A 27,887-nucleotide genomic window follows, 5' to 3' on the forward strand; every position below is an offset into this window, starting at 1 on the left:
CTCCACACCTCCAGCCTTCCAACCATCCTTGTGGCCTCCTCCAGGCCCTTGGGGTTTCTGCTCAGTGCAACTCTCCATCCACTCATCACCCAGCCTGCATTTGTGCTTGGGATTGCCCCGACCAAGGTGCTGCACCTTGCACTTGGCCTCACTGGACTCCTTTGGCCCACCTCTCCAGATCCTTCTGGACGGCATCCCTTCCCTCACTGGGCCACCAGTCGTGCTTAAACCAGCAAGCTTCCACAAATGCCTTCACTTTGGCTAAACAATGCCATCTTAGGGAATGTATTCTCCACCAAACACATAAAACAGATGTAATTTTCCAACACAGGGCTATCTATTGCACAAAAACTTCCCTGGACAGCAAAGACCAAAGCATTTTCTTGATCCTAAAATGCCCCAAAATTATGTCATTTCCACACAAGATTGAGACCATTTCCACCCAAGAATCCCATTGAGCCACCCCAGTCCCATGCTGCTTTGCTCTTCTTCATCACTGTGTTAACGCTGCCTTAGGGATATCAGTGCTGCAGTCATTCAGCCCTGAGGAACCTGAGCAAGGAGCTGCTCCTGTCCATCATTTCACCACGATGCACCTCTTCCCTTGGTGACACCAAGGAGCACTGGGGGATTGTACAGCTCCCGGAGCTGCTCTTCCCACACATCTGGGTTGTTCAGCCAGAGCAGCAGACAGACAGACAGACAGGCTGTGTCCAGTACATCCGATAGCTGCTGATGTCTGCAGCCTGATTCCCAGATTCCCAGTGGGTCTTCTCCAGGGTCAGAGCTCAGCCCTGGTGCCACTGAAATAGGAACAAGGCCTGCTTAGCTCGCCTTTTTTTTTTAATTCTCTCTAAAGCATGCTTGTGAAAAGAAAGAAAAATATTATGTTCTGTGTGTCGCTTCTGCAAGTCAGAAAATGATTCTGACAGGGGGAGAAGAAGGGGAAAAAATCCAAAAGCTCCCAATTGCAGCACATGCTCATGGAAACAAGATGTGGAGCACATGAGGCTGTCCCAGAGAGAAAGTTTTCTAAAAATAACATATGCAGATTATGTACATAAAATGTCATGAAATATCAGCACATAAAAACGTGTGGTAGTTCAGGCTGTTGCAATTACAGCTAAAATGTGCCAGATGAACGACACGCAGCATTTGGTGCTGTCTGCAGCCAATGCCAGCGGGGCCGGCGCCCAGCCCTGCCGCAGGCCAGCGGCAGCAGGAATCAGCACCGGCCGGCACCACCATACCACAACCCTGGGTGCTCTGGTCAACCAACAGTTGACCAGTGGCTGACCAAGGGTTGATCAGCGGTTGGTCAGCAGTTGGGAACGAGACAGCAGTGTGGCTAAGAAGGCCAATGGGAGCTGAGGTGAGCATGGCCAGCAGGTGAGGGAGATGCTCCTCCATTCTGCTTTGCCCTGGAGAGCACAGCTGGAGCACTGCAACCGGCACAGGGCTGCCCAGTTCAGGGCAGAAAGGGAACTGCTGGAAAGCCCAGCAGAGAGTGCAGAGATGATGGGAGGTTGGAGCACCTCCTGATGGGGACAGGCTGAGAGCCCCGGGGCTGTGCGTATGGGGAGGAGGAGGCTGAGGGGGATCTGATCAGTGCTTATCCATATCTAACAGTGGGAGTCAGGAGGATGGGGCCAGGCTCTGTTTGGTGGTGCCCAGCAACAGGACAAGGAGTAATGGGCACAAAGTGGAACACAGAAGTTCCATACAAACACGAGAAAGAACTTTACTGCGAGGCAGCAGAGCCCCGGCACAGCTGTCCCCCCCCAGAACGGTGGGGGACTCTCCTTCTCTGGAGAGATCCAAACTCACCTGGATGTGTTCCTGTGCAGCTGCTGCAGGGAACTGCTCTAGGGAAGTTGGACTTGAGGAGTGCAAACGTCTCTCCCAACCCCTATGGTTCTGTGCTTCTGTGACCTGCAGACAGAGAACGTGCAGGAGCAACAGACAGCGCCAGTGACCAACACTGTGTGAATGCCAGCCATGTTAGGAGACATGGCACCAGGCCTTGGCCATAAAGCACTGGTCATGGATTCAGTCCTTCGGCCTGTCCCAAAGCTGCATCTGAACTCATCCATCTTGGCTACTCATTTAATAAAATATTCATTTCTTAATTTGTTATTTTTTTTATATGGTATTGGCCCCCAGCAGCTCCCGCACTGCATCCTGCACTGAGGGACCCCCACACCCACCATTACACAGCCCAGTATTCCATTAAGCTGCACATTTCGACCACTTTTCTAGCAAATAGGGGTTTGATCCAGCTAGCCGGCCAGAATTAAATTACTTCACAGCAGATTTTTTTCCCCCCAAGGATACTTTTTATTTAGCGCCGCAAATGCGCGCTGCCGGCGGCTCTCGGGGAGAACAAGGCCTTTTGTATCGAAGTCCAGAAAAGCAACATGATTCATGGCTTTCTCATTATTTTGTCCTTTCGCTGGATATTGCCGGGGAATTTCCCCCCTCCTTTCTTTCCAGCCCGTTTGAAAGGAGCTAATGGAAGGAGGAGAATATTCCTCTCCCCACGTCGCTCACGTGGCCGTTGGGTGGTGGAGCCTCTGCAAACTTTTATGGCCGCCCAAGAGCGGGGATGGCCGCTGGAGCCTCGTGCCCTTGGTTTGCCTGCAGAGTTGCAGGAGCCCCGGCCCCAGTCGCTGCCCGGCGCTGCGGCGCGTTTCCCTGCAGTGCGGGGTTGGCTGTCGGCAGGAGTGAATTGTGTACTGCGGCAGGCGGGAGCGTTTTATTCCCATTGATTTCCCGTTAATCGCTTTTGCCCTCCTGAGCCGATGAGCTGGGCTGTGCCGCGCTGCAGCGTGGTGTCGGGGCTGGGCGGGGGGCACCGGGGCTCTCATGGGGACCTGGTGGGGACATGGTTACCTGAGGTTTGTGGCTGGGGAGTTTTTGTCCCACCCCATCCACAGGGAGCCCTCACTGCAGCCTCGGGGTGCTGAATGGCCTCGGTTTCTCCATGCGAGGATTTACCTCTTTGCAAAAGGAGTGACAGCACCAAGGTCCTACGTGTACATCTTACCACGAGCCCCCTGCTCCCCCAGCACCACGTGCCTGAGCCACCCCAAGTGCTGCCTGCGTGGGGAAAATCTCTTTTGCCAGCATTTCCCCGTCTGGGGGATGCTTACCTGGTAGAGATGCCACATCACTGTGCGTGTCCCCTCTTTCCCAGCCTTACCGTCGCATTTTGGGGATGTTTTATTTGTAAATGAATCAGATGCATGGGACACAGCCTGTCTGTCTGTCTGTCTGCTGCTCTGGCTGAACAACCCAGATGTGTGGGAAGAGCAGCTCCAGGAGCTGCAAAATCTCCCAGTGCTCCTTAGTGTCACCAAGGGAAGAGGTGCAGCATGGTGAAATGATGGACAGGAGCAGCTCCTTGCTCAGGTTCCTCAGGGCTGAATGACTGCAGCACTGATATCCCTAAGGCAGCGTTAACACAGTGATGAAGAAGAGCAAAGCAGCATGGGACTGGGGTGGCTCAATGGGATTCTTGGGTGGAAATGGCCTCAATCTTGTGTGGAAATGACATAATTTTGGGGCATTTTAGGATCAAGACAATGCTTTGGTCTTTACTAGAGATACTCAGCTGCAGCTTGTAGGGCTGCCAGCAGGCACGGACGGGGCTTGCATGGAAAAAGCCTCCAAGTCCCTTCAGGGAGAAAAAAAAAACCCTGAAAATGGGGTCTGCTTTAAGTGTTTGGTAGAGAAAACATTTTGTCAAAGTGAATGCATTTGTGGAAGCTTTTTCGTCTAAGTCTGACTGGTGCTCGGCATGACCCCTCCCCACCCCCCCAACCCACCACACCCCCAGCATAACATAGCCTTGAGGAACACCAGCTGAAGATGTGCTGGAGCCACCAGCTGTATCCCGTGAGCTCCTGATTGCCCCAAGTGGGTGGGGAAGGGCATTATAGCAGAGCTGGCTGCTTGTTGGAGGCTTGAGGGTTACAGTTAACGGTGTCAGGCCCAGGGGAAGGCTGGTGATACATGGTGCTCCTCAAGGGTGAGTACTGGGATTCTGCTCAACGTCTCTGTTGATGATGTGGTAGTGAGTGCATAGCAAAGGGGCAGAGGCTCAGTAGGACGTGCAGAGCTGGGCATGGTGCAGCCCAAAGTACTTCTGATCTCTTGAGAGCAGCAGCTCAGTACTTAGCTGCACACTCATTCCAGATAATTCCTATCCTTTCTCATTCTTCTAAGCACTGTCTCAGGTGTGTTCACCTAGGAGAAAGTTGTTGGTCCTATTATATTAAAGCTGGAATCAGAAAAAGTTGTGACAGACAGTGAAGTCAACAGCCACTCCTCTAAGTTGTAAGACTTCCTCCTTTGCCATGTAATGGTTTTAAGGAGGAAATGGCTCATTTGCAAGCTAAAGGTTTAACTGGGAGAAAAAAAAGGTCAGCAGAGATCAGATGTGAATTGCAAAGTGCTAAAGAAGTTTACTGCAGTGTCGTATTTATTGAGAGGCATGCTATAGATCTGCTCCTTTGCTGCCCAGAATGCTAATGGCACCCCTTTGAATTCTTAATATCAACAACAAAATCATTGATGATACATGGGATGCTTTAGAACTGCTTGGCACCTGCTTTCGCTTTATGATAATCGGAGGGATTTGCTAAGACCCAGCACTCCCTTACCCATCTTGTTAATTGCGGATCGCACTTCCTGGGTCAGGTTTCCAGAATGTGACACCTTCCAGGACGCTGCTTCCTCTCCCATCCGTTGCAATCTGAGCTTTGTGCAGGGTATTTATTGCTCCTACTGATCAGGGACATAGTCACGAAGTAATGTAAACTGTGCCAGAAATACCAATGTGATGAAAATTCATGGAGTTTCTTCCTCACCTTGCTGTATTCTGGCTGTTTTTTATGGGTGTATGAGCTGCAGAAATAGGGAGCTCTGTGAAAGCTCCCCCAGAAGCAATGGGGAGGTGACTGCAGGAGGGGTTGGCTCATGGGAGAGGTGCAATTGCTTGCGATGGCTGCTCACATGGAGATGATTTTGACTTTTGCTTGGGCCAGTAGACTGGCAAAAAGGCAGTGGGCCAGGTGGGTTTTGCTGCTCCTCTGTTGGGCTGAATGGGGCCTGAGCGTGCTGAATTGCACCAGAACATCATGGTGAGGAGCTCTGTTGGATGTCACATGTAGCTAATAGTTCCTCAGGAGCTTATGGCAGTAGGAATGTAGCAATGGACCAGATACAGCGATCAAAGTGGAGTGAAATCAAAATGGCATCTGGACTTGGCCAGGGGAACAACAGTGATTTTTACAGTCACTGCCATTTGTTCCAGTATCATTCAGCCTAAACCCAGTTTGATTACGTACTTTGGTTTTGGTTTGCTTTAAGCAGCACCATGTGGAAAAGGACAGACTGGAAACCAATGTCAGTAATTTCAGTGGGCAACGTTAATTCCCAGCACCTGAGACTCGAGTCCATCGCTCACCTTTGATGACAAGAATTTTAATAATTTCAGCAAAGCAAACTTCATGAGCCACAAGCTGAGATGGAGGTGGCTCCTTGCTCTTCTGGAGGATCAGAACCTCCAACAATTATTGGCCATCAGTTCAATAACTGAAGAGTACAACAAGCACTGAAGCTCAAACCAGAATCAGAGAGTCACAGCATGGTTGGGTTGGAAGGGGTGTTAAAGCCCACCTGGTTCCAAACCCCGCTGTGGGCAGGGCTGCCACCCACCAGCTCAGGCTGCCCAGGGCCCCATCCATGGCCTTGGGCACCTCCAGGGATGGCACAACCTCAGGAGAGAGGTAATTATTTTGGAGCACAGCTTTCACCATCTCAGTGAAAAGGGGGTGAGTGGCACAGACCTCAATGTGTCTCCCTGACTGCAAAGGCACGGGACGCTCCTTGCATGCTTCAGGTGGGATCCATCCAAACCATTGACCATTCCTTCTTGATGCCACCCAAAAGCTGTGCTACCTTGGGCAAACCACACTGCTATTAAAAAAACTGGGCTTCTACGAACGTCTTAAGAGGAGCAAGAGAATCATTCTGAGTGTGCAGGGGAAATTCAGCAGCTCTGACAACCGCAGCGTGTTTGGTATCATTTAACTGCCTTGATAGAGATGTCAAACGTGAGAAGATAGCAGAAGTCTACCTGGCAATTTAATTGGCTTACACTTTTGTATATCATATTTTAAAAGTAAGGCCTTTAAAATGTGATTTGGACAAGAAACTTGTGTGGGGCTTTATCCCAGGCAGTCTCACAGTCCTCTTAGCAACAAAAACAGAACAGCGCTTAATACGAGCTGCATGTACGGTTGGATTTATGGAGTATTCATTATTTTAATAGCACTTATTGACTTAGGGTCAAATATCTTTTTCCAACATTTTTTTATTTAAGGAAAGAGCCCGTATGTCACAATCTCATGCCTCATCTAATTGGATAAGTGTTTCCTTTGTCCTTGAAACCGAAAAGTAGAATGCGTATCCAGGAGCTACAGAATGAAAAAGCATCTGCCTTTGGTATTTGGCATGCCTCAATTAAAAAACCCGCTGCCTGTGCTATAATTTTTTGAATTCTGACCAGCGCACTTCTGCTCAGATTCAAACAGACAGTTCTGAAGGTCGAATTGGGGGCATTTATAAAACAAATCCTTTGGAACAACACGTAGAACATTAATGTTTTACATACAACAGAGAAGAGGCCTGGAAACAGTGGCGCTAAGTTCACAGTCGTGCTGAAATCATGAGTCCGCTTTCAGCATTCCCTCCTGTTCCCACGAAGCCCATGCTCAATATGCATAAAACACTTCCATCTTTAAAAAAAATAATTGAAAAGATGCACCCTGAAGTTCACCGGATCAATCCCTCTGAATTATTTTATTTAGGAGACACTTCATTGTGTCAAAGTTGTAATGGAGAGGTTACGATGCCCAGCCTTCAGAATGTCACCGCATTAAAGTGGAGCGTTGCGGGGAATGCTAAAATCCCCCTAGCCACCTCCCAAGCAAAACTGACAGATTTATGAAATATGAAAATTCTTACACAGAGTTTAGGTAAGACATAGGCTGCAAAGAAAAGGAGCATTGCAGCCAGAATCCTTCTGCGCGAGTCCTGCAAGCACGGGGATGAAGCTCAGCAGCCCCACTTCACAGTCCTTTGCCCTTCCTATCCGACCCTGGGAGCGTTTGCTGTATCTCGGACATGCACATCGTTTTGCGAGAGCAGTATTTCCCAGCACACTTGATTAAATACCTCCCCTTGTTATTTATTGCCCATTAAGCAACAGATCTTCAGCATGTACCTTCGGCAGGCAGATCTTTGCTACCAACTGCAGAGCTCAGCATGTCTCAGGCCACAGCATTTACTGCAATGATCTCGATGTGGGGCTGCAGCTGAGAGCTCCAGCACTGCAGATCAGGGACCTACTTCAGGTACGCTGTGTTTTGCATGTCTTGGTACATGTGATAACACAGAAGATGTCCAGAGGTGTTTTTTTTTTTCCTCTCTCCTTGAGGAATCTCTCCCCTCGATGCTGCTGGAGCTGCAATCTACCACAGCACTTCTGGGCTGCAAAGTTTCAAGTGAAACGGAAGGGTGGGGGAAGGAATGACAAGTTCTTTTCACTGAAATTCTCTCCCAAAATGGATTTGGCAGAGCCCAGCTCTGCTGATCTTACAGCAAGGTTTATCATTTGTGCAGGCTGCTGCCCGAAGGGGGAGAGGATCTTTGAAGTTCTGACTGATGGAAGGGTCTCCCCCCGCTCCCTCTTGCACATATTTTAAGGGTGGGGACTGAAAGATGCTCAACTGCCCTGAGTCAGGAAATTACACGACAAATTAAACAATTACGTGTTTTAGTGCCGAGCAGCTACTTGGATGCTTAGTGCCACACATGCATTTAACATGAGCTCCACGGGCATTTATGGTATGGGTTCCCCATTACCTGCAACCCAACATCACATGGCTTTGCTGCATTCAAGAGCACCTTTGCTCCTCTATCTACACCTTGAGGAGATTTCTTTATCATGCCTGGACACTGTTGGAGTGACAAGGACTATTTCCTTAATTACTGTACATTGATAATAGCATTTACTCTGGCAGCTCCAGTACTATTCAATCAAGTAAGATTCAATACAAAAAAGCTGATTTGCCAAAAAAGAGATTAGCATAAGTGCCTACAGTCACATTCTATTTTTGAAGGTAAAGCTACTGTGTCTGTGAGCTTGCTTGTGGGAACTTTGTAAAGAGAGATTAATCTAGTTTATCTCCTTCAAAAGATGTTTGGGGAAATCACAGAGAGTCAGTGTTTAGATTCTTGATAATATTTTTTTTATAAACACACACGATAAAGGACTGCACAGAAAGTGCTAATCAGAAGCAGGAAGGTGCATTTTTTTTCTCTTACGTGAATGCAGATATTTGTTGTGAAAAATTCCGCGCTCTCTGGTTTGCTGTTGCTGTTCTTTGTCATTTGATCAAGTGGTGACTGTGGCTGCTGCACTTTAAAATTAAATGCTATTATTTATGGTAGAACTTGTGCTAGTTAAAAATGCAGAGCTCAGCACTATGTGCGTTTGTAAGCAGAAGGTTAAGCAGGACGTTTTAAATGGTAAAGCAAAGGGCTTAATCAAGGCTGAAGAGCAAAATGCAGTGGGATAACAGATATAGTAAACAGGCATTAATCACCGTACAGGCTTAATCTAGGTATTAGGCAGTCTTGGGGCTAATACGAAGGCTCACTTACATAAGGATTCATTCTATCAACTCTTAAGTATGTGAATAACTTTATTCTTGGGAGAAATTTCCACGAAGTTAGACACACTTGCAAGACCGGGCCCATATTCTGCCTTTGTAAAATGGTCATTGCACAATTATTTTGCCTGAGGGGGATTTCTGAATTAGAAGACACATGCAGGGGTGTGGCTCAGGAAGGAAAAAATTGGACAGCCAGAGCATTAGGAGCCACTTTTCCATGTTTTTTCTCTTGACGCTGTCTGTTCCTGTGACATCCAAATCCCAGCTAAGTACTGCTGGTCAAGGATGGGCCAGATAAAATCACGAAGCTGCTATCATCTCGTGGGAGACAGCTCATTGTCTTAGTGGCAAATTTAGTGCCTACAAATCCAGGCTTAGAACATAGTCTTTCCCTAGCCATAATCCAGCACTTGCAGACTGGATTTGTGTTAGTTACTGATGAACTGAAATTCCAGTTTTAAGAAGGTAACAGCACATCCACAGGCATGAACTTCATTAAACAAAGTTCATTTATTAGATGCTTAGAAAGATTGAAATGCTTCCACCTTTAACTTGACATCAAAATTCCAAGCCTTCATATGAATGTGCACGTCATGTATACTGACACCCCAGCACAAGAGCCCCAGCCCCAAGGAGGGATGTGCATCCTGGCCAAGCTTACTACCCCTGCAACGGAACATGTAGACTCACAGCAAGCACAGAGTGAGCTAACCTGAGGGAAGGAGAATGAGATGGAAGTGGGGAATGGGATAGATGGCCGCAGTTTATCTATTCAAGGAACAGCAAGATGAAAAAAAAAAAAAATCCACAAACCTTTAATTGTGAATGTAGAAGAGGGACAGTGATGTAACTGTTCCCAGGGAACACTATTCTTATTTTGTAGAGGGAGGTGAGCCAAGATACTTAAGCTCTAGAGAACCTTTAACACAGGAAGCTATTTATCATAACAAGCTTGGTTGATACTGCTCCCATACTGAACCAATTAGATTAGCCTATTTCGTCATACTTCATAACTTGGGATGATAGGTTTCCAAGCATGGTACAGTGCAGTAATTGAATTTTGATCAAACACACATGGCCCATAACCCAGTATGTGAAACTTTCAGAACAGTTCACAGCTTTTAAATATCCAGTCAACATGTTGCCAAAAGTACAGGATGTACTTGATGCAAGTGGGAGAGGAGGGGGGAGCACGAGTCCACGCCGTAACTTGGTACAGCTGTAAAACAAACATTTTTTTGTTCCGATTCTGTTCCTACTTTAGTGAAGGAGCTGGGAGGAAGACAGTGAATGTCAAGTAAGTCGTTTTTCTCCCCAGCCCCCACGCCCCCCAGGCACACATTTCCCTTTTAACATTCTTAGATTACCACAACCTTTTAAATTCACTATACTGTACTTTCATACTGTATTAGACACACCAGCAATTATGTTTGTTAGCATGACACATCCATTGCTTACACTTAGTTAACAAAATAACTTAAAAGTCGCATGCATCATCCTCTTAATAGGGTTATAATCAATGGGACCATGGAACGAAAGCCCTAAAAATTACCCCCCACCTCTGCATTCCCTGGGCTCCTGCCTCTGCCAACACAATCCATATGTCGGGCAGTCTCTTCGGGCTCAAGGTGAACACTCCGTTCTTTGCAGTCAGTGATCTCTTCTTACATGTTCCTGCTATGTTTTTCCCCACAGTAAATCCAAGGAACTTTGAAGAAAATTCTGCGTAAAGGAAACAGAATACATTAATAATTTAATTCATACTACTCTCCTGACTGGGGGCAAAACACCCACCACAGAACAGGTTCACAATGAGGAACCTTGTGCTAGGCTTTATGCTGAGTGAGTTATGGCCATCCATACCAAAACTGCTCTCTGGCCTCACCTAACGGCCTGGCATGCCTAAGTGATAAGGCAGGGTAACCACAGCCCCTGCAGACGGTATCTGCTGATTGCCTAGCTCTGAGTAATTTGGCCCGAATGGCAGCTGGAGGCAGAGCATCTCGGCCACCCAAAAGGGAAGCGAGGGCAGGCAGAACCTCAGTTTTAGCGGAGCTGGTGTAAATGGCATAAAAGGTGGGAATTATTGTGAGAGACCTCCAAAGAGGGTACGATCACACGCTTTACCCAAGAGCTTCTGACTGCACTCTGTGGATCATCTGCCTCTATGACATCTTGTACTCGTGCTCTGCAGTACAGCTGTGTAAGAAAAGCAGCCATGGGTTCCAAGGTACTTTTCGGAGGTAACATTTCATTCAGCCATGCTATTGGCTGGGGACAGGTATACTGCACAACTACAAGCACCCTGTCTAAGACAGAGTGCAGGAGGATGCATTGGAACCCCTTTTCCCTCCCCCTTCCACTCTCAACTAAGTTATGATGCTGCAGAGAAAGGACAAAAAAAAAAGGAGGGGCGGGGGGAAAGAATTCAGTGTTCAGCTTATCAAACTCGGTCTGGGTCTCAGCTCAAATCAAGGTTAAATAGGCCTGTTCTAAGCCTCTTAAAGATAGGATTTATATAGTAATTACAGTAATGGAAACTGATCTTGATAATTTTTATATGGCCTAGAATTCTGCTGTGTCATACGCATCTGCAGAGCCCAAGAAGTGCGCTTCTCAGAGAGCACTGCAGTCTTGAAAGCAGCCATTCGAATGTATAATGGAGAATTATCAGAGTATGAGTATGGTTGAGATATAATGAACCACAAAGAATCAGAAATCCTGGGAAAAGCAAGGCGCACATACTTTAGGAAAGTTGTGTCTAAAACAGTTTGTTTTCTTGGAAGTTTCTGGAACCACATCTTCATCACCACGCTGCAAACAGCACTGAGAATGCCCCTGTATTTTTATATTTCCTCTCTTTTCCTTTGCTACAGCTTTAGGTCTAGAGAGACCAAAATGCTTCTTGGCCAGCTGCAATCCTCACATCCTCTTTCCAGTTTTCTCTGTTGAGCAAGGAAAAATACAGGAGTGCTGTCTCTGCTGTACGGTAAAGAAAATCTTCAGGAGATTTGGAGATCTGATAGGGGGTTTGGCTCCACCTTCAGGAAGCAGAAGGCAAAGAGACAACACGATTTTAAATTTCAGACATACTTTCTGCCAAAACTAAGCCTACAACACCCTTGTTGAGACATTGATTCCTCCCCAGTGTGTCTTTGCTTCGTGCAGATAAAAGATTCCCTAACCTGATGCCGTGCTATTTCTACGGTTTTGATTCAGCTCTGAAGAGTCCAACTCCTCGTGGAGCTTCTTGAGAACTTGTGGAAGGATGTCCCGAACCAGCCAACAGATCAACGAACAGCTGACGTGTGGACAAAGAAAAGCAGCTTTGAGGTGAGAAAATTAAGTTGCCACACACAGGATGTTGTAGTCCTGTATCAATTATCAGCAATTTACACCCTCAGTGCTTAGGAAATTTTCTTGTATACCTCACAGAGATTAGAAAGGTTCTCTGAGTAACACAGATGAATTGAGAGGAAGAAAGCTGGAGGAGTCTTGATCAAACTTCAGCCCAGCAAAATACCTGAGTAAGACTTTTCTCCCCAGATTCAGGCAGTAAGTGCAGAAGATGCAAGCTAACCAATCTGTTATATTTCACCTCTTGGTTGAGGTTGAAAACGTTTGAACCTGGAAAGTAGTAGCTGGTTAAAAAACATTATTTAAATGAATTAAAATGCATTCTTTTAAAGAAGCTATATAGTAACCTTCTATAATGACAGAAATGACAAAGCAGTTAGAGATGAGACTACCCTCAGTTTGAAAGACATTATCTTATGTATCAGTGAAGTAAAAGGCAATCACAATTGGTGACAGTCCTGTAAGGCAATGGAAGTGTATGGCTGCTAGTGAAACCGTGCCCTTTCCCCAGTGGGGCACTTAAGCCCCCAACCCAACGTTAGCGCATTCAACATCGTTTTCTGGAGGAAACTAGTTTGAAAACTGCACAGCAAGCAGCAGGGATGGCTCTCAATGCAGAAATGGACTAAACACCTAATGAATCTAAAAATAAAGTAATAAAAAAAAAACAACGCTGGGAAGAGATGTGAGGAGACTGAATAGACATCGCTGTGTAAGCAAATATAACTGAATATACTCCTGAGGAACAAAGGAAACAATTCTTGATGGGGTGACAACAGATGTTCTCCAAAAAAATTCTAACGGAGCATTTCAAACACAAAGACTTTCCTGTGGAGCTGAGAAGTTTTACTGGCAGACACACTGGTAATCCATCTTTGGAAACATAATAAACCCTAACATTTAAGGTGCTATCACGTCCTGAAGGCAGAAGTGATATCTTCATGTAGTAAGCGGTGGGTGGTGGTAGAGAGGGAAACAGTTAAGATAACAACATGCTGTCACAAGAAGTTGTTGTAGCATGGTCTTGATTTAAATGGCTGGAGGGATAACTAGTCAGAGAACTTCTAAAGCAGCCTTTAGAAAATGTGCTCTCTCCCCAGGTGAAAGATATGCAGGTTGGTCTCATAGAACAAACACAATCCACAGCAACTGGTGAATCGTGTGGGCACACCAAAGTGCAGCCACTTGTACTGTGTGAGTGAAGGCAGTGTGTCCAAAGCCAAATGTTCCTATGGGCTACAACCCTTTCACATCATGGTTAAGCATATTGCAGAAAATTCTAAAATGTAGACTGGGGAGAAAAAAAGTCCTTTTTGCAATGACTGAACTGCCCTGTTACTCTGGGAAGATCTTGATTTAATTATTTAGTTCCTGGCTTGGTTCTGCTCCACTTTGTATAACCTTTTAAATGTGAGGCACTTCAAATTCTTGTTTTAAACTCTTCATTTTTTTTATGCCTAAGATACAGAATAATAGTTCTGTCTTTTTGGGTTCTTGAAAGATCTCCTGAGCATCTGCAAGACAAACATATCATTTTTCTGGAAACAAGGCAGGAGGATGACACAGTATACTGTTTAATTGCTTTTATCGCTTTTCAACTATTTTTGAGAAAAAGCAACAACCAAGAGAGAAGATTATTCCAGTGCAGTAGGAGCCATCAGAACCACAGAAACACTAAGATGGACAAGTTGATTGACAGGTGAATGCTAAAGCAGACAGCAACACAGAAAATCATCATAGGACAGACGTTTTGGTAAATATTACCGTAGCCAATTTATTATTAACACAGTGGGACAGCTTTACATCTTGCATCACACTTTTCACAGTCCTTATGGTAAACGTGCCGTATCTGACAATTACAAGATGAAAACAAAGACCTCACTAACTCTGTACTGGCCCTGCAGTACTTATCTACTTACTCAGTTAACCCTCTCTAAACTTCAGCTGTGCAACTAAGCAAGTGTGTTCAAATATATAACATAATTTCAGTCATGTCCTATACAAGCTGCAAAGGTTATGTCATCTGTGACATTAATTTCTACAAGACACTGCAGAAAATGGAGAGGGTTGTGGAAGAAGTGGAAAGTTGTTAGTTCGGGAAGAGGATGATGTGGAATGCCATCTAAAGAGAAGAGAAAAACCTTGTGCTAATGCTCAAAATGCCGTTCTATCAGCGGTCACCCTTCTTTCTTGCTGCTATGACAGAACAGTGCAGTCCTGAGAACTCAGGAGGTACTGTGAGAAATCACAAATGGAGGATTGGGATGAAAGAATCCTATAGTGGCTTTTTTTTTTATTCTCTGGATTGGTTCTGGATAAATCTTCTGTTTCTACAGAAACACTGTAAATTAACTTAGAATAACTGATCTTTCCCTCTGCTGACCACTTTATTTCTGGGAGTAACAATCTATCTGACAGACCTCTTAACTAATCATATTTTCATCTGATTCACACAAAATGGTCCCAGCGTTCTTTTAAAGATAATGAAGCACAAGATGGACTGCTGCAGTCACTAAGTCAAGCCCTCTGCTACTTGTACATATGGAGATCCATTTTAAAATGAAATCTTGTGAGACGAGTTCCCCGAGATCTTTTTTTTTCAAATTGAATTGCACATAGTATTGTGCTATTTTCAGAGCTGTATTATCAGCTGCAGCGTTAGAAAACAAAAGCAGACAAGTCACAGGATGATATGAGCCATGGGATTTTATTTGATTCAAGCATTTATTTTCCATCCACTTCCTGTCTGGTTTTGAAAGTGCTCATTTCAGAAACCAAAGCTGACATGCATAAAGAGAATTCAGTGAAAGACAAAGGGGAGATGCAACAAGTATCAGGCAGGTAAATGAATCTAATGGAATATTCTTCTCTCTTTGAACCCATAAGTAGAGTGTGTTAGCAAGTATTCCAAAATTATGTCTTTTCATGTGAAGGAAAGAATTAATGTTAAGTACAAAGTGTTTTGTGTGGTTGATTCTCATTACATCATACGTCAGGTTTCACTGATTTGGAAAGCAAAACAGGATTTTTATTTTACAAAGCTTCCTGTGCACCAAGTCTTAATGTAGGCTTAAAAGAGACTAACTAAAATCAATTCAGGCATCTAATTTTTGTAAAATATTGGTTGCAAACGCTAATAATGTTCTGAAAGTTTCATCTGAAAAGCGAAAGGATAGCCCAAATTATTGAAGGAAATCTACACTTATGTTTATAAAGCGTGGATGTGTCATTCAGTTACTGCTGGTTTTCATAAAAAGGTGAAGGCAATGTTTAAAATTGGTCAAATAGCATCAAGATTCTGTTGACACGTTTTCTGTCTCTGTGTATATATTTTTCTTTGAAGAAACATCCACGTAAATCTTGGCTATCCTAAAGAATTTGGTCAAAATGCTTTGAAGGACACAGGATTTATTTCACAGAAACACAGCTGATTAAAAAGAAGAACCTTCTAAGGGCTTTATTCAAACAAAGAATTCACTTTTTGGACATTCTATATCTGTAAAACAGATGCATAAGTTTCTTTTCAAAAAAGAAACTCTTTTGAAAAAGGAAGTATGTATTTTACTATGGGTAGTTGCAAGGGAGGGGGAAAAAATAATAGTTTAAAAAAAAAAAAATCAGAATAACCATAACAGCTATATGGTATTCTAACCTCGGTGCACCCCAATGGTCACCTTTCTATTTCATCACCCATGGTACTATTTTTTTAAGTAGAGATGTTTCTACTGCTGATTAGCACTGACCAAATTGTACAGCTTGCCCCAAATTTGTCTTCAAACTTTACAGAATTGTTTCAGTTAAAAGGATTTCACATGCTTTGCCAGCACAAGTTTCAGGGCCACCTGGACTTTACCTAACAGAATAGAAAGAAAGGCCATTTCTGTGGTTTTGGTTCATTTCCAAACTGTGATGCACACGGTTCTGAAGACAGACCCAAGTGCCTTCCTGGCCCATCCATGCTAAAACTCACTAAAACTCACACTGGTTTCAGTGGACTGAAGACCAGCGTAGATCTTCAGAACTACCTCCTTCCCTCCCTTCAGCCCTGTAAATTATACTGAGGTATGGAATAACATTAGTGCAAATTGCAAAAGTCTGCTTATTTCATAACTGCACAACCTCACCACAAACTACGTGCTCACAGAAACAGAGCAGTCAAAGAAACCTGGCTCCTTTGTGGTAAACTCATTCACTTGATGAATTTTCATATTTTATCATCTTTGTTCAACGTGTGTCTAATCAGTTCAGATGAAGTGTAATTAACAAGTCATCAGCGATTCCAGTGGACAACTAGATCCGTCTGTAAAACTAAAGGACACTTCTGCATGTGACACTTACTGCCAGGGTTAAGGGTAGGTCTGCATTTTCCTGAACGTCGTGTTGGTAATAGTGAGCCGTGTGAGCCTCGCTCCGTAATAATCTATAATGTAACTAGAGCCATCAGAAGGTCCAACAATCTACAAGAGAAAAAAAAACCAAGACTTTTCAATATAAAGTGAAATATATGCTTTGTGCTAATGTCTCAATTATTGCTAATTTTCCCATCATAAAATTAGTCATGCTTAATTACCCAAACAGAAACTAGATTTATTTTGAAGTTATGCCGTAGTTTAACTATTTTAGCAAGCACTGTCTCAGGAGGAACATTTCTCTGGGGCTTCTAATCAACCAAATTACATAGCTGGTCACTGCTGCTAGGTTAAGCTGATGAGGATTCGAGTCACAAAATCAGGCTTACAAATGAGGGGGTCCCAAACCACTTTTCTTGAACAAAGGCAGGCAGGTGGGAGAGAATTAGGCTGATGACAGGAGTATTTGAAATACTGCACAGGTAAGCAACAGAGAGACGGAGAGAAGATCATGGTGTTTTTGTTCTGGAAATGCTAAACTGATGGAGAGTCACCAGGGAGATGAATAAAGAGAGATGAAAGATACTCTCAGTATGTCTGTAAGCCATGAGGCAAAACACGTCGATAGTAAAGAAAGGAAATTGAGGATACACGTATTTTAAAAGTTAAACATTTTTCTCTTCACCCATATAAATAATTTCTATATCCTCAATGTATTTTGAGTTCACGATAGGCGATGCATAATTTGTGCTCATGGATGCACTGTAAAATAAGACAATTTGGCAATTTTATGATGTCACAAGATGTCACCTCAGCAGGGAATTTAACCATCAGGAATCCTACAGCAACGGCTCTCTGGTGATGTGGGACTTAAGTCTGAAGAGGCAGGAAGAAATGGGCAATGTCTTCTCAAGTGCATGTTGCCTAAACATCCCAGGTAACAAAGCAATGTAAATGCAGAGCTTCAGGACTCTGGGAACACCAAGACACCTCTCAGGTGTCACAAAAAGAGCTCAGAGGTTCTGACACGCTGAATTTATGGTGCTACAGATTCCGAGCTATTCTTATTTAAAGACAGTTCTTTTTCTCATCTTAATACAAACAATAAATATCTTTTGCACCTGTGTTCTACAATATCAAGCTGAAACAGAGCCACAAGGAATGCCTTGATTTTTCAATACACAAGAGTTTTTAAGGTTAAAATGCTAATAAGGAATTAGTAATCAAAAATTTAGCAGATTTGTATCTTGCTTTGAAAGCACTGACTTACCTGCATTGAAATAAGTATGAAATCAATTAAGCTACCAATTCCACAAAATCCTACAGTGCAGAACTTTAACAAACCTAAAAAAAGAAAATAGAATTTGTTGCTTTAAGCCAGCGTTTATGAAGTCTGTATGCTGCTGGTTGCAATCACATCCCAACTCTCCACTATATATATATTATATATATATATATTTAGAAACAGAACTGAAGTCAAATATCTTTAATTATCAGGGGAAATACCATCCGAACATGCATCCTGAATGCACTTGAGAGATTAAAGTAACGTTCTTTTAAACTGATATCTATTCTTAAACAAGTCAAAAGTTGATAATCAAGATACTGGAAAATTTCATTTCTTTGCAGAGAGAAGAAAATCCCAACTTGGGCTACAAAATTTACTTATGAATAGAATAGAGGAGACTTTCTATTGTGAGCTGGAGCATGTAATGATTTGACTTACAGAACATGCTACTTCAGAAAATCGTTTTAGTATCACTTCTGTAATTTTGCTGAAATATGAATTTATTTTGAATATATATACATGTGCATATACAGAAATACTTCTTTTTAATCAGTATTCCAAAAAGGGTGGTGGGGGGGGGTTATACAAATAAATGAAAGATTCATAGAAAATATATGGGAATAGCAACTAGCAAATAAATGTTTCATTGAGAAGCAGGCAACTTTTGGAAAGTGTGTTCAGAACAAGATTGACTTAATTTTTTTTACTTTTTTTTAATATCAGTAGTTTCTTGTACAATCAATATAATACGAAGAGTACTATAGATGTTACAAGTTGATAGTTGCTGAGCTAAGCAAACATCTAAGTTATTTTGAGAAGACATTTGTCTCTTTACCCAGGAACAGGCAGTATGAAGAGGAATCCATCTCTGCTGCACTTATGTTAGTTATAGGCCATACTGCTCAGAGAAAACACTACAAGCATATCCTTACAGTACTTCCAGGGACCAGTATGCTTCTGAGACAAGGAACAAGTATGCTGATAAGAGCACCCAGGGTAGTATCTTGTGCCACTTCTTGCCCAGCAACAAGTCGTGCTGTGCTGCTAATGCCTGACATTAGTGAGAAAACACACCAGTTTTCCCCAGCCAGCTCTCAGTCTGACGCCTGAAGGTCTCCTGACCTCTGCCTCCTCCTCTGAGCTCCCCTCTCCCTTGGAAGCAGCAATCTGCCCAGCATACCACCTCCTCTCCCCCATGCCCTGTTTCTGTGGCTACACATGGAGAAGAGTGGGGGAGTAGCGGCTTGCACACTGTGGGAAGAGCATCTCTCCGTCTGGAGACAGCTCCCATCGCTGACGAGATGAAAAGAGCTGATTTATAAACTTTAGCAAGACAGTTTATCATCATTCCATGGAATGACAGTGTCATCAGAGAGAACAGAGAAAATACATCTAATGACCAAGAGGATGAATAACAGGACGGTCTTTCAGCTGATTAAAAGAATAGCCCACATGCATATTACAGCTGAAGTTGTGCCACTTAAACGTGCAAAAACTCAATGTAGAACAACTCATCCCCAGAAACTGACGGGTGAGATTTGCTGTGGTCAGATATGGTTTGCCTGGTATCAGTGCAAACATTACATAACAAAACAGAAGGGACAAAGCCACCAAAAAAAAAATGACTAGCCTTAGGAAAGAACAGTTAATTAAATACTATCAAATCCTTGGTGACCACATTTACTCTGTTACTACCTCAAATGTGGTCACCACTGAAAATATTTCTTTGTGACACTCATTATGCCATTTTCTCCAGCTGCAGTCCCAGAGCTCGCGGTCAGCTCACCTTTTAGGAGCCCAGCAGTTCCCTTACCACGTCAGTTCCAGCAGTGGCTCCAGTTCACTCAAGGAACTGTCTGCATCCTGGTGAGCCACCCAGTGTTACGTTACTGGATGCAGAAGTACTATTTCTGAACGTGGCACATGCTTCTGGAGTGCAGGGTAAAGTCCATTTTTTTTCCTGCCCACAAGCAGGTCACACTGAGAAAATAACCTGCTGCAAAGCACGGGGGTAAAAACAGCAGTCTTAGGTGGTAATAACTCAAGTTTAGTTCATAGTGTGCGGGAGAGGAAGAGCTGCCTTCCTAGTTTCTTCATATTCAGTAGCTTGTTTGTATTTGTGCTCTCTTTAAGATGAGAGGAGGGGGGAAAAGGCAAATTTACACTCTTCATTATGTTTGCACAAAGTATTTAAATGCTAATCCCTTTCTTTATCATTTTTGCCAAGGTATGGATGCCCGAAAAAATAATTTGCCACCGTGAAGGAGTCCAATTTATTGATTTTATTCTTCTACTCTTGATTTTTTCTTGTTTGGCTTTTAAAAGACAAATTTTTGTCTTTAGAGGAGTTTAATTTTAAGTCTTTTAACTTTGAGTACTGGCTACAGTATATTCCTGTGGGGTTAGTAAGCATGAGCCATACAGAACTCCTATATAGGAGCAGAATATTTCTATCTACTGCACTGCAATATATTGCAAAATAAATACTGCAAATTATTATTCCAAATCCAATGATACAACAAAAATGTGCACCTGAGCAACTCCCAGAATATCTTCTTATGAAACAGATGGACAAAATCAGAGCTAATTATGGAATCTCGAGGAAAAAAGACACAGATGTGAACCTGAGATTAACCAGAAGAAAAATAAAACAACAAAACAAGGATTTCTATTTGATGGGCAGAAACTCAAAACTCCCAGCTGACATGTTCAGCTTTTTCAATTCATTGCTGCATGCTATCTAGACTTAAATTTACTCCATTTGTCTGGCTCAGAAACAGAGAAAATCCAAGACAACAAAAGTAGTTCTAACATACTAAATGTCTCCACATTATTTAAAAGCCACTGGCACCATCTCCGTGGGAATCAGGTCCTAAAAGCTGTGAGAAGAGGTAGTTCCTATTAAAGGTCCCAGCTTCTGCAGAACTATTAATACCATGTGCTATCTTGGCGATAGCACTTGCCAGAATAAATTCTACATCCCCAAGCCCCAGGTTTACCATAAAGTTTGTCCCCTGTTTACCTGTTAAAACAAAGCACTATTTAAGTAGCTGGCACATCAGCCAAAGCCACTCCTGTTCCACTGGCTGAAGAGAACGCAGAGTTAAATACCAACATAAAGCAGAACAAATGGCAATAATCATGTTTGCTTGTGAAGGTTTTATCTGCTGGACAGCTATGTATCCATTTGTCATCACTGACTCCAACAGGATAGGAAGCAGAGGCATAATAACCCAGGATTTTATCTTATTTGAAAAAGAAGTAAAGATTCTAGATGTAAATACCAAAACTATGACAGTCAGCACTTTTTATTCAAAATATATATTCACACAAACAACTCAGTCATTACAATAAGCTTTACCTCAAAGTAAAAATAAGAAATAAACTTACCTAAGGCAGGATAGCCTAGATAAAATCTATCTGCTCCCAACCATCCAAGGAATAAGGACAGAGCAACTGCCACTTTGTAAGAGTATCCATTACTGCCAAAAGAAAGAAGAAATGTAGACTGCAAAATATATGCACTCCTATTTTTGAAAATTAAAGTAGTGACTCATTTGCTGCTTCAGTTAAAATAATTCAAGTCAGATTTGTTATTTATCTTAAATTAACAGAGACAGAATTGATGTTAAGCTTTCAAACTTCACAGACATCTTCCATAAAGCAACCTCGGCTTTCCCAATTCTAGAATACTCTTGCAGAATACTGATTCCTATGATCGTTATTCTGGAACTAAATCATCATTTCTTGTCAAGAAAGACATAATTCAGTTGCTGATACATTCCCAGTTTTACAGAACATTTTCTAATAGGTCAGCCCTATTGAGACAACACCGGAAAGCTAAGAGGTGTACGCACACTGTCTGTAGGCATTAGCCTCACATCCAGCCAAATAGAGAGGAACGGGGTAGACAGGTGAGATGTCAGCAGAGACAGTAATTGCAATGAGATCTGAAGGAGAAATGAACCATGGCCACTGGCTGAAGAAGCCGCAGGAAGGATTCAACAAAAAGGATCAGACGTGTAGCTATCCACGTTCTGCACACTAAGGGCAGTAAATGGCACGCGCTCTTACAAATGAAAAGAACTGTGAATTGTACGAGGACGTCAGTGGCAGGCAGACACCTGGAAGTTACGCATCCCATGGCCAGTGACACCGAACACACAGATACAACAGGCTTCCTGAGATCTACACTAATTGGCACCGTTCTTGCCCACAGCTGGAGTGATGTGGCCACCGAACCATTTGCAATTTTCAGTCACCGCTGATGTGAACTCTATGCTAATAGGCAAGCTAGAAATGTACTATCGGTACTGAAACCATCCTTTGCTGCATTGGCAAAAAGCTACTCTCTGAAAAGAGCAGAAACCCAAATGTAATTAGGACTTTAAAAAATTCAACAATTTACTGTTCTGATATGTGCATTAATATGTGCCAGCAATTACTTAATAAGCCCAAATTAAACTCTTGGTTGACAGTTGAATAAAACATAAGAGTTTCACAAAAGGCAGTAGCTGAGAATGGTCCAAGCACCTTTATTAAGTGCTTTCAATGCCAAATAAAGATCTACATTTTTGCTTATTATCTAGATTTACTGACTTTAAAACTTAATGGCAACATTAAGTGATTAAACGATGACTCTTACCTCAATATTTGTTATTTAGTGCTTATTAGCAACATAGGACATACTGGGCATTTCTGGAACCTAATGTAATGTAAGTGACCATCTTTAGAACTGTCTTGTTTCCACTGTAAAGAACACTAATCGTTTTACTTAAAGGTTGAGGTAAACTTGGAAAATGTTTATCAACTGAGATGCATCAAGAAGTCATCCAAGGACACCAATACATAGAACTCTTGCATAAAAGGTGGGAACACGGTTATAGATACTCCTGGTCAGAAACAGTAATGAAGTAAACTTAGCATCAACGCTGCACTGAGATGCTTTGAACAGGAGAACAATCTGCACTTCAGCAACAAAACTGAAGGGTAAAAGAAATCTACCAGGAAGTGGAAGCATGTAAATGCTGTTAACAAGGGTGCATCCACTCTTGTATATCCTTTCTTATTCATTCTCTCAGATAAAAATATGTGCTGAAGACTAATGCAGCAAGTAAGAAAATAAAACTTCCCGTTAATCTAAAGCAATTTCTACAATTGGGTAAAAATGCAATTCCTTTTCAGTTGCTTTTCCAATTTTTCTTACTTATTGGCCTATTCAGTCTTCCTCTGTATGTTTCTCCCAGTTTCTAAGTAAAAACATCTCTTCCTGCTCTTCATACCAGTTGATACTACGCATGGGGCTGCTCTATCTGATGGTGTTTTCTGTGCTGTTTCAGCACCTCTTAGCACTGCTGGAAGGCCTGCCCACACTAAACTTCAGGACTTGCACAGCCTACCATTCTAAGGGCTTCTTGCTTGGAATGCTAACACTTGAACAATATATATTTTGAGTAACCAGGGCTTGAACATATTAAATGCAATATACGATAAGAGTGCCAATTTGGGGAATTCTAGAATTTGGCAAAAATCTACCTCCAAAACATTAAATTAAAACCAAATCAAATCAATCACAGCTCCCACTTCTTTGCTGTAGCAACATGATTAGTAATTACAAGCTTTTCCATGAACAAATACTAGGAGCAACTGAATTTGAACACATCCTCTTGAAACAGACTCGTGGTCTTGATCAAAAAGAACAGGATCCCAGAACTGCTGCTAAATTAGGGTTTTGGCTAAGGACAGCATGCTCATCTGCCCCTTCCAAAAGCCAAGGACAGAAGTTAACCTGCTGCCCCCACACTAGGACGATCCTGCTGTAGGAAGATGCCTTCTCAAACCAATTTTCTGGTTAAATGATGTGCAGTTATTTGTGCCAGAAGACAGCTAGTTTTCATCACATCTCAGATAAGATGTTGGAAAGTCTCCAAAAAGCAGCAGAAAATGAAAGCGTGTCGTTGTAATATCAAGCTGGAGAATACTGCTTAAAATAATGTTTCTAAGACTTAAGTAAAAATACTTTATAAAAGGTTGGTATAATGAGAAATAATTAGACTTTTTCAACAAACATACATATGAAGGATGGCCATATTAATCTTGCTGCCAATTTTACCTGGTTTGGAAGCTTTACCAAAGGCATGCCTATTTAACTCTTCCAACATTTACAGCTGAATTTCTTAGAGCTTCCAGAAGGCCCACAAAGGGTCTCTTACACGTCTGTCATACAATCATAGGATTGGAAAAGCCGCAGCGAGTTGTTTTCATAGTTCAACCACTGATTATTTTATTACAAACAACAGTCACTGTAAAGTGACAGACATCAGAAGAACAACATATTTCCTGCCTACATAGATTGCCTTTAAAAAAAAAACAACCAATTTTATTAAATGAGTGTAGTTCATCTTATTTTCAGTCCCCATTGCAGATGGGACTGAAACACAATTGCTTCTGGATAAAAACGTGACTGAAGTCTATTTTGCTAGCATTTAAATTTGATTAGATTTAATAATATGTTTTCTACAATTTGCTGAGCTCTGTTGAGAAGACTATATACAGAGAAAATATTTATGAAACTAAGAGGCAGAGCTGTTCTTCTGAGTTAGACAAATTATTGAGCAGTACCACACCAGAGTTATCTGCCTACTAGAGCAATACCAGGGTTAAATTCTAACCCTAACCCTGTGAATACACTGCAAACATTGCAACTGGAGTTGTAACTTCCACAAATTTCAGAGCTGGACAAAAGAATAAGATTCCTGTGTGAATCTAACAAAAAAAAAAAAGAAGAGAGAAACAAATGGTGCTGACAGGTGTTCGCTGATCATTACCACTGGCCAGTTGGAACATTTATTGGTGTCCAGAGCTTTCTGTTGCTCACAGTGTATTTCAGAAAAAATACTCTCTTAAATAACATACAAGACTTGATAAAACACAAAGGTTATTCAAAATTAGAGAGCAATTCCTCTAAAAGAAATTTTCAGGGAACTGGAGAAAGACTAAAGCTCCCCAGTATTCAGGCATACAACCTAAGCTGCAGCTACAGGCACACTTCAAATCAGCATGAACTGGCTGCTGAGCAGTGTAGTAATTTCCAGCCCTCCTTCATCCACTCTTTCTTACTTTGATTTAGCCTCATCCCAGTTGCTTGCTGGCACAAGCACTTGAAGTGACTGTACTGTGATTCAGACTGGGGAACTGATCCACGCTAGTTCAAACATAGATCACTTCCCTGATTGAGTATACAGTGGAGTACCTCAGGGAAAGGGAGAGGAGTCCTCAGACAGCTCCTTTCAGCAGCTGTGCTGATTTTAAGCATATGTGAAATGTAGCCTCAGAATTTGTAGCAATTCTTTGCCAGAGAAAGTACTAAGGTAGAGCAAAGACACAAGCATAAACAAACAAACAAAACGTGTCCAACACAAAGGCAGATTTACTTATAAACACACATTGTTTCCTTTTATTACTTATAATGTTTATTTGGAGATGAAGTACTGGGCAACACGTGTACAGTATTTTATATTCTTCCCTCTGTCAAGGCATTGTACTGTTTTAGAAAGATTTCAATGTAAAACAGGCAAAATATTACAAAAACTGATGGCGTACTTACACATTACGACATGCAATAGGCTTGTAAAATCCAACTTCCTGTCCAGTAAAGACTTTTTCTATGCCAAGGTAATCTCTGCAAGTAATATTTGGTGCTGGCAGGCACTGAACTGAGGACAAAAAAATATTTGAGATTAAGCAGTTACTGACTGGGTATCGTGGAATTTTTCTGGCAAGACACAAAATTACACTGTACAACAGCTTTGATACAGAGCACACACAGGCATGTTATGTAAAAATTTTTTTTAAAGCAAGACCTATGACCAACTTGTCTTTTTGCACAACACAAAACACAGAAACCTAATTGCTGCCAATTCGGTTGCCATTTCCATTTTTGCTTCATTAGGAGACAATGGGAAATCTAATAGAGAAAAAGAATCATGAGAACAGTCAACTATTGGAACAAGCTGCCCAGAGGGATGGTGTAATCACCATCCTTAGAGGTTTCCAAGATCTGAGTGGACAGAGTCCTGAGCAGCCTTCTCTGAATTCATTGCCATCCTGCAATCCTGTAATCTGAGCAGGAGGTGGGACTGTATGACTTCCCGAGGTCTCTTTCAACCCAAATTATTCCATTATTCTAAGCCGAGGCTTGACTTTTAAAGAGCCAAAGTGGAAGGCACAGCAGAAAACGACATCTGCTAAAAATCTGCAATGTATTACTGGAATATTTGACACTCTTCAGCGTTTTAGTGAGTTGTTTTAAAAGAAAAAAAATCCAGTCCTTTACACACTTTCTATCATCTTTCAATACTTGCAAGTCCTGCTGATTAGTTGCAATAGAACTGCTAGCCAGGTTCAACATTTCTTTCTGGATTTTCCAATAAAGCCAAGAAGACAAGGATTTAGATTTTTTTTTTTAATTATTTTTTATTATCTCCTTATATTGCATCCCAAAAAATTAAGTACAGTTTGGATGCTTTGAATTAAACCCCTATTGGTTTGGATGATGAAACCCAGAAATGTTTATAGACTGTAGTAGTGCTTCAAGGATGAGCTATGACTATGAGACTAACTTTTTATCTCACAGAAAATACTGTAAGAGGAAGCGACTGAGATACTATGGGGACAACCAAGCCTGCTGTATCTGTGAAAATTCTATACAGATATAGAAAAGAACATGTTAATTAATTTTGCAACTTTAATTTTGCAACTTTCCCCACTCTGAAGAAAACATATGGTGTATTAAATGCAGTAATATGGTAATTGGTTAGACACAACTACCAATCTGATTAAACTGCAGAACATTCAGCTCACTGACTGGCTGTTTATCATCAGGAACACATATGAAATAAACTAAGGGACCAATTTCGGCATGTTTCTGTTGTACGCCAAAGAACATCAAAATAAATGTAACTGCTTTCAAAACAGAGCCTCATGGCACCAAAAAATCTTGATGACGGAGGGCACCATCTTTCCTCAAGAGAAATTTTAAAGATTTTGAGTCTGTTCTGTCAGTTCTTCTAATAAGTGTGTGCAAAACAGCGTATGACAGGGATGGCTTGTTCTTATCACAGGAGTGGAGAATGGAGCCTGGAGGATATAACATACTTTGAAGAAACTTATTAGAAACCTCACTTACAAACGCCCTGCTCAGAGTAATTCTTTCAGTAAAGCATCCAATGTATGCAAATGTGTAAGCTTTCATACTAATGACATTACTGATCCCATGTTTTAGAAGCTCAGCTAGCAGGTACACAAATGTATGAATTGAGTACTTCCTTGGAAAATGCAATTACCATCAATATATGTTAGAAATCCTTACCATATGCCGTGTGATTTGTGCAATTCATTGGTTCCTGTGTGCTATTGTCTATTTTAGGCTCATCACACATATATGTTCAGGCAGTTGAGGAAAACATTTTTCATATCAAACACTCCAACAGGTTTAACGCTCATTTATTCCTCCCTCTTTCACCTTCGAGGATTTAAGACCTACCTTGATGTCAGCCTCCCTTCCTCCCCATCCCCCCAATAGAACAGCACATCGCCATGCTGCAAATCTGCTAATCCAATTTAATACACCGTTGTATTGCATAAGCTGTGCGTTAATTAGCACTGCAGTCAGCACGACCTGAGGGAACCACAACATTTATCTGTCACAGCCTCTGCGTTGGGGCAGCATCCCGACCTCATTTCCTGCCTTATTTCAATACAGAGCAGCTTCAAACTGAGGCATTGGGCTGAGCGTCCTGACAATAAAAATAAGAAGGTAGGGAGGACACGGGTCCCTCATCCAATAGCATTTTTTCGTTGAAAAACGAACAGCCCGACCCTGCTCGTGGCCACACACCACACCAGCCCCAGATAAAAGCGTGGCACAGCACACGGCTCCCTCCCACCCCTTCCTCAGGGGCTCCAGGGTTGCTCTGACCCCGCTCCTGTCCGTCCCTCACCCCGGCCCATCGCCATAGTAACGCGCCCCGCCCGCGCTCAGGATATTGCCCCAGCCGCAGCTCCTCGCACTTGGGCGGCGGCTCCGGGCTCGCCGCTGCGTTCACGGCTGCGAACCACAGGAGAAGCAGGAACAGGGCCTCCAGCTCG

The 27,887-nt window shown here is 42.5% G+C and overlaps 1 protein-coding gene across 1 annotated transcript; it reads right to left on the minus strand.

Moving 5' to 3' along the window:
* Positions 1 to 6,361: 6,361 nt before the first annotated feature.
* On the minus strand, positions 6,362 to 27,881 carry TM2D1 (TM2 domain containing 1). The gene is made up of 7 exons (XM_010716056.3): positions 27,786 to 27,881; positions 27,109 to 27,182; positions 25,345 to 25,453; positions 21,129 to 21,220; positions 17,721 to 17,794; positions 16,440 to 16,558; positions 6,362 to 10,466 (listed from the first exon to the last, which is right to left on the minus strand). Exons 2-6 carry the CDS (start codon positions 27,176 to 27,178, stop codon positions 16,448 to 16,450), a joined length of 456 nt encoding a protein of 151 aa, XP_010714358.1. The 5' UTR covers positions 27,179 to 27,182; positions 27,786 to 27,881; the 3' UTR covers positions 6,362 to 10,466; positions 16,440 to 16,447.
* Between the last annotated feature and the right edge of the window lie 6 nt (positions 27,882 to 27,887).

The sequence above is a fragment of the Meleagris gallopavo genome, chromosome 10, assembly GCF_000146605.3.
Source record: "Meleagris gallopavo isolate NT-WF06-2002-E0010 breed Aviagen turkey brand Nicholas breeding stock chromosome 10, Turkey_5.1, whole genome shotgun sequence".
In the NCBI taxonomy this organism is placed as follows: Eukaryota; Metazoa; Chordata; class Aves; order Galliformes; family Phasianidae; genus Meleagris; species Meleagris gallopavo.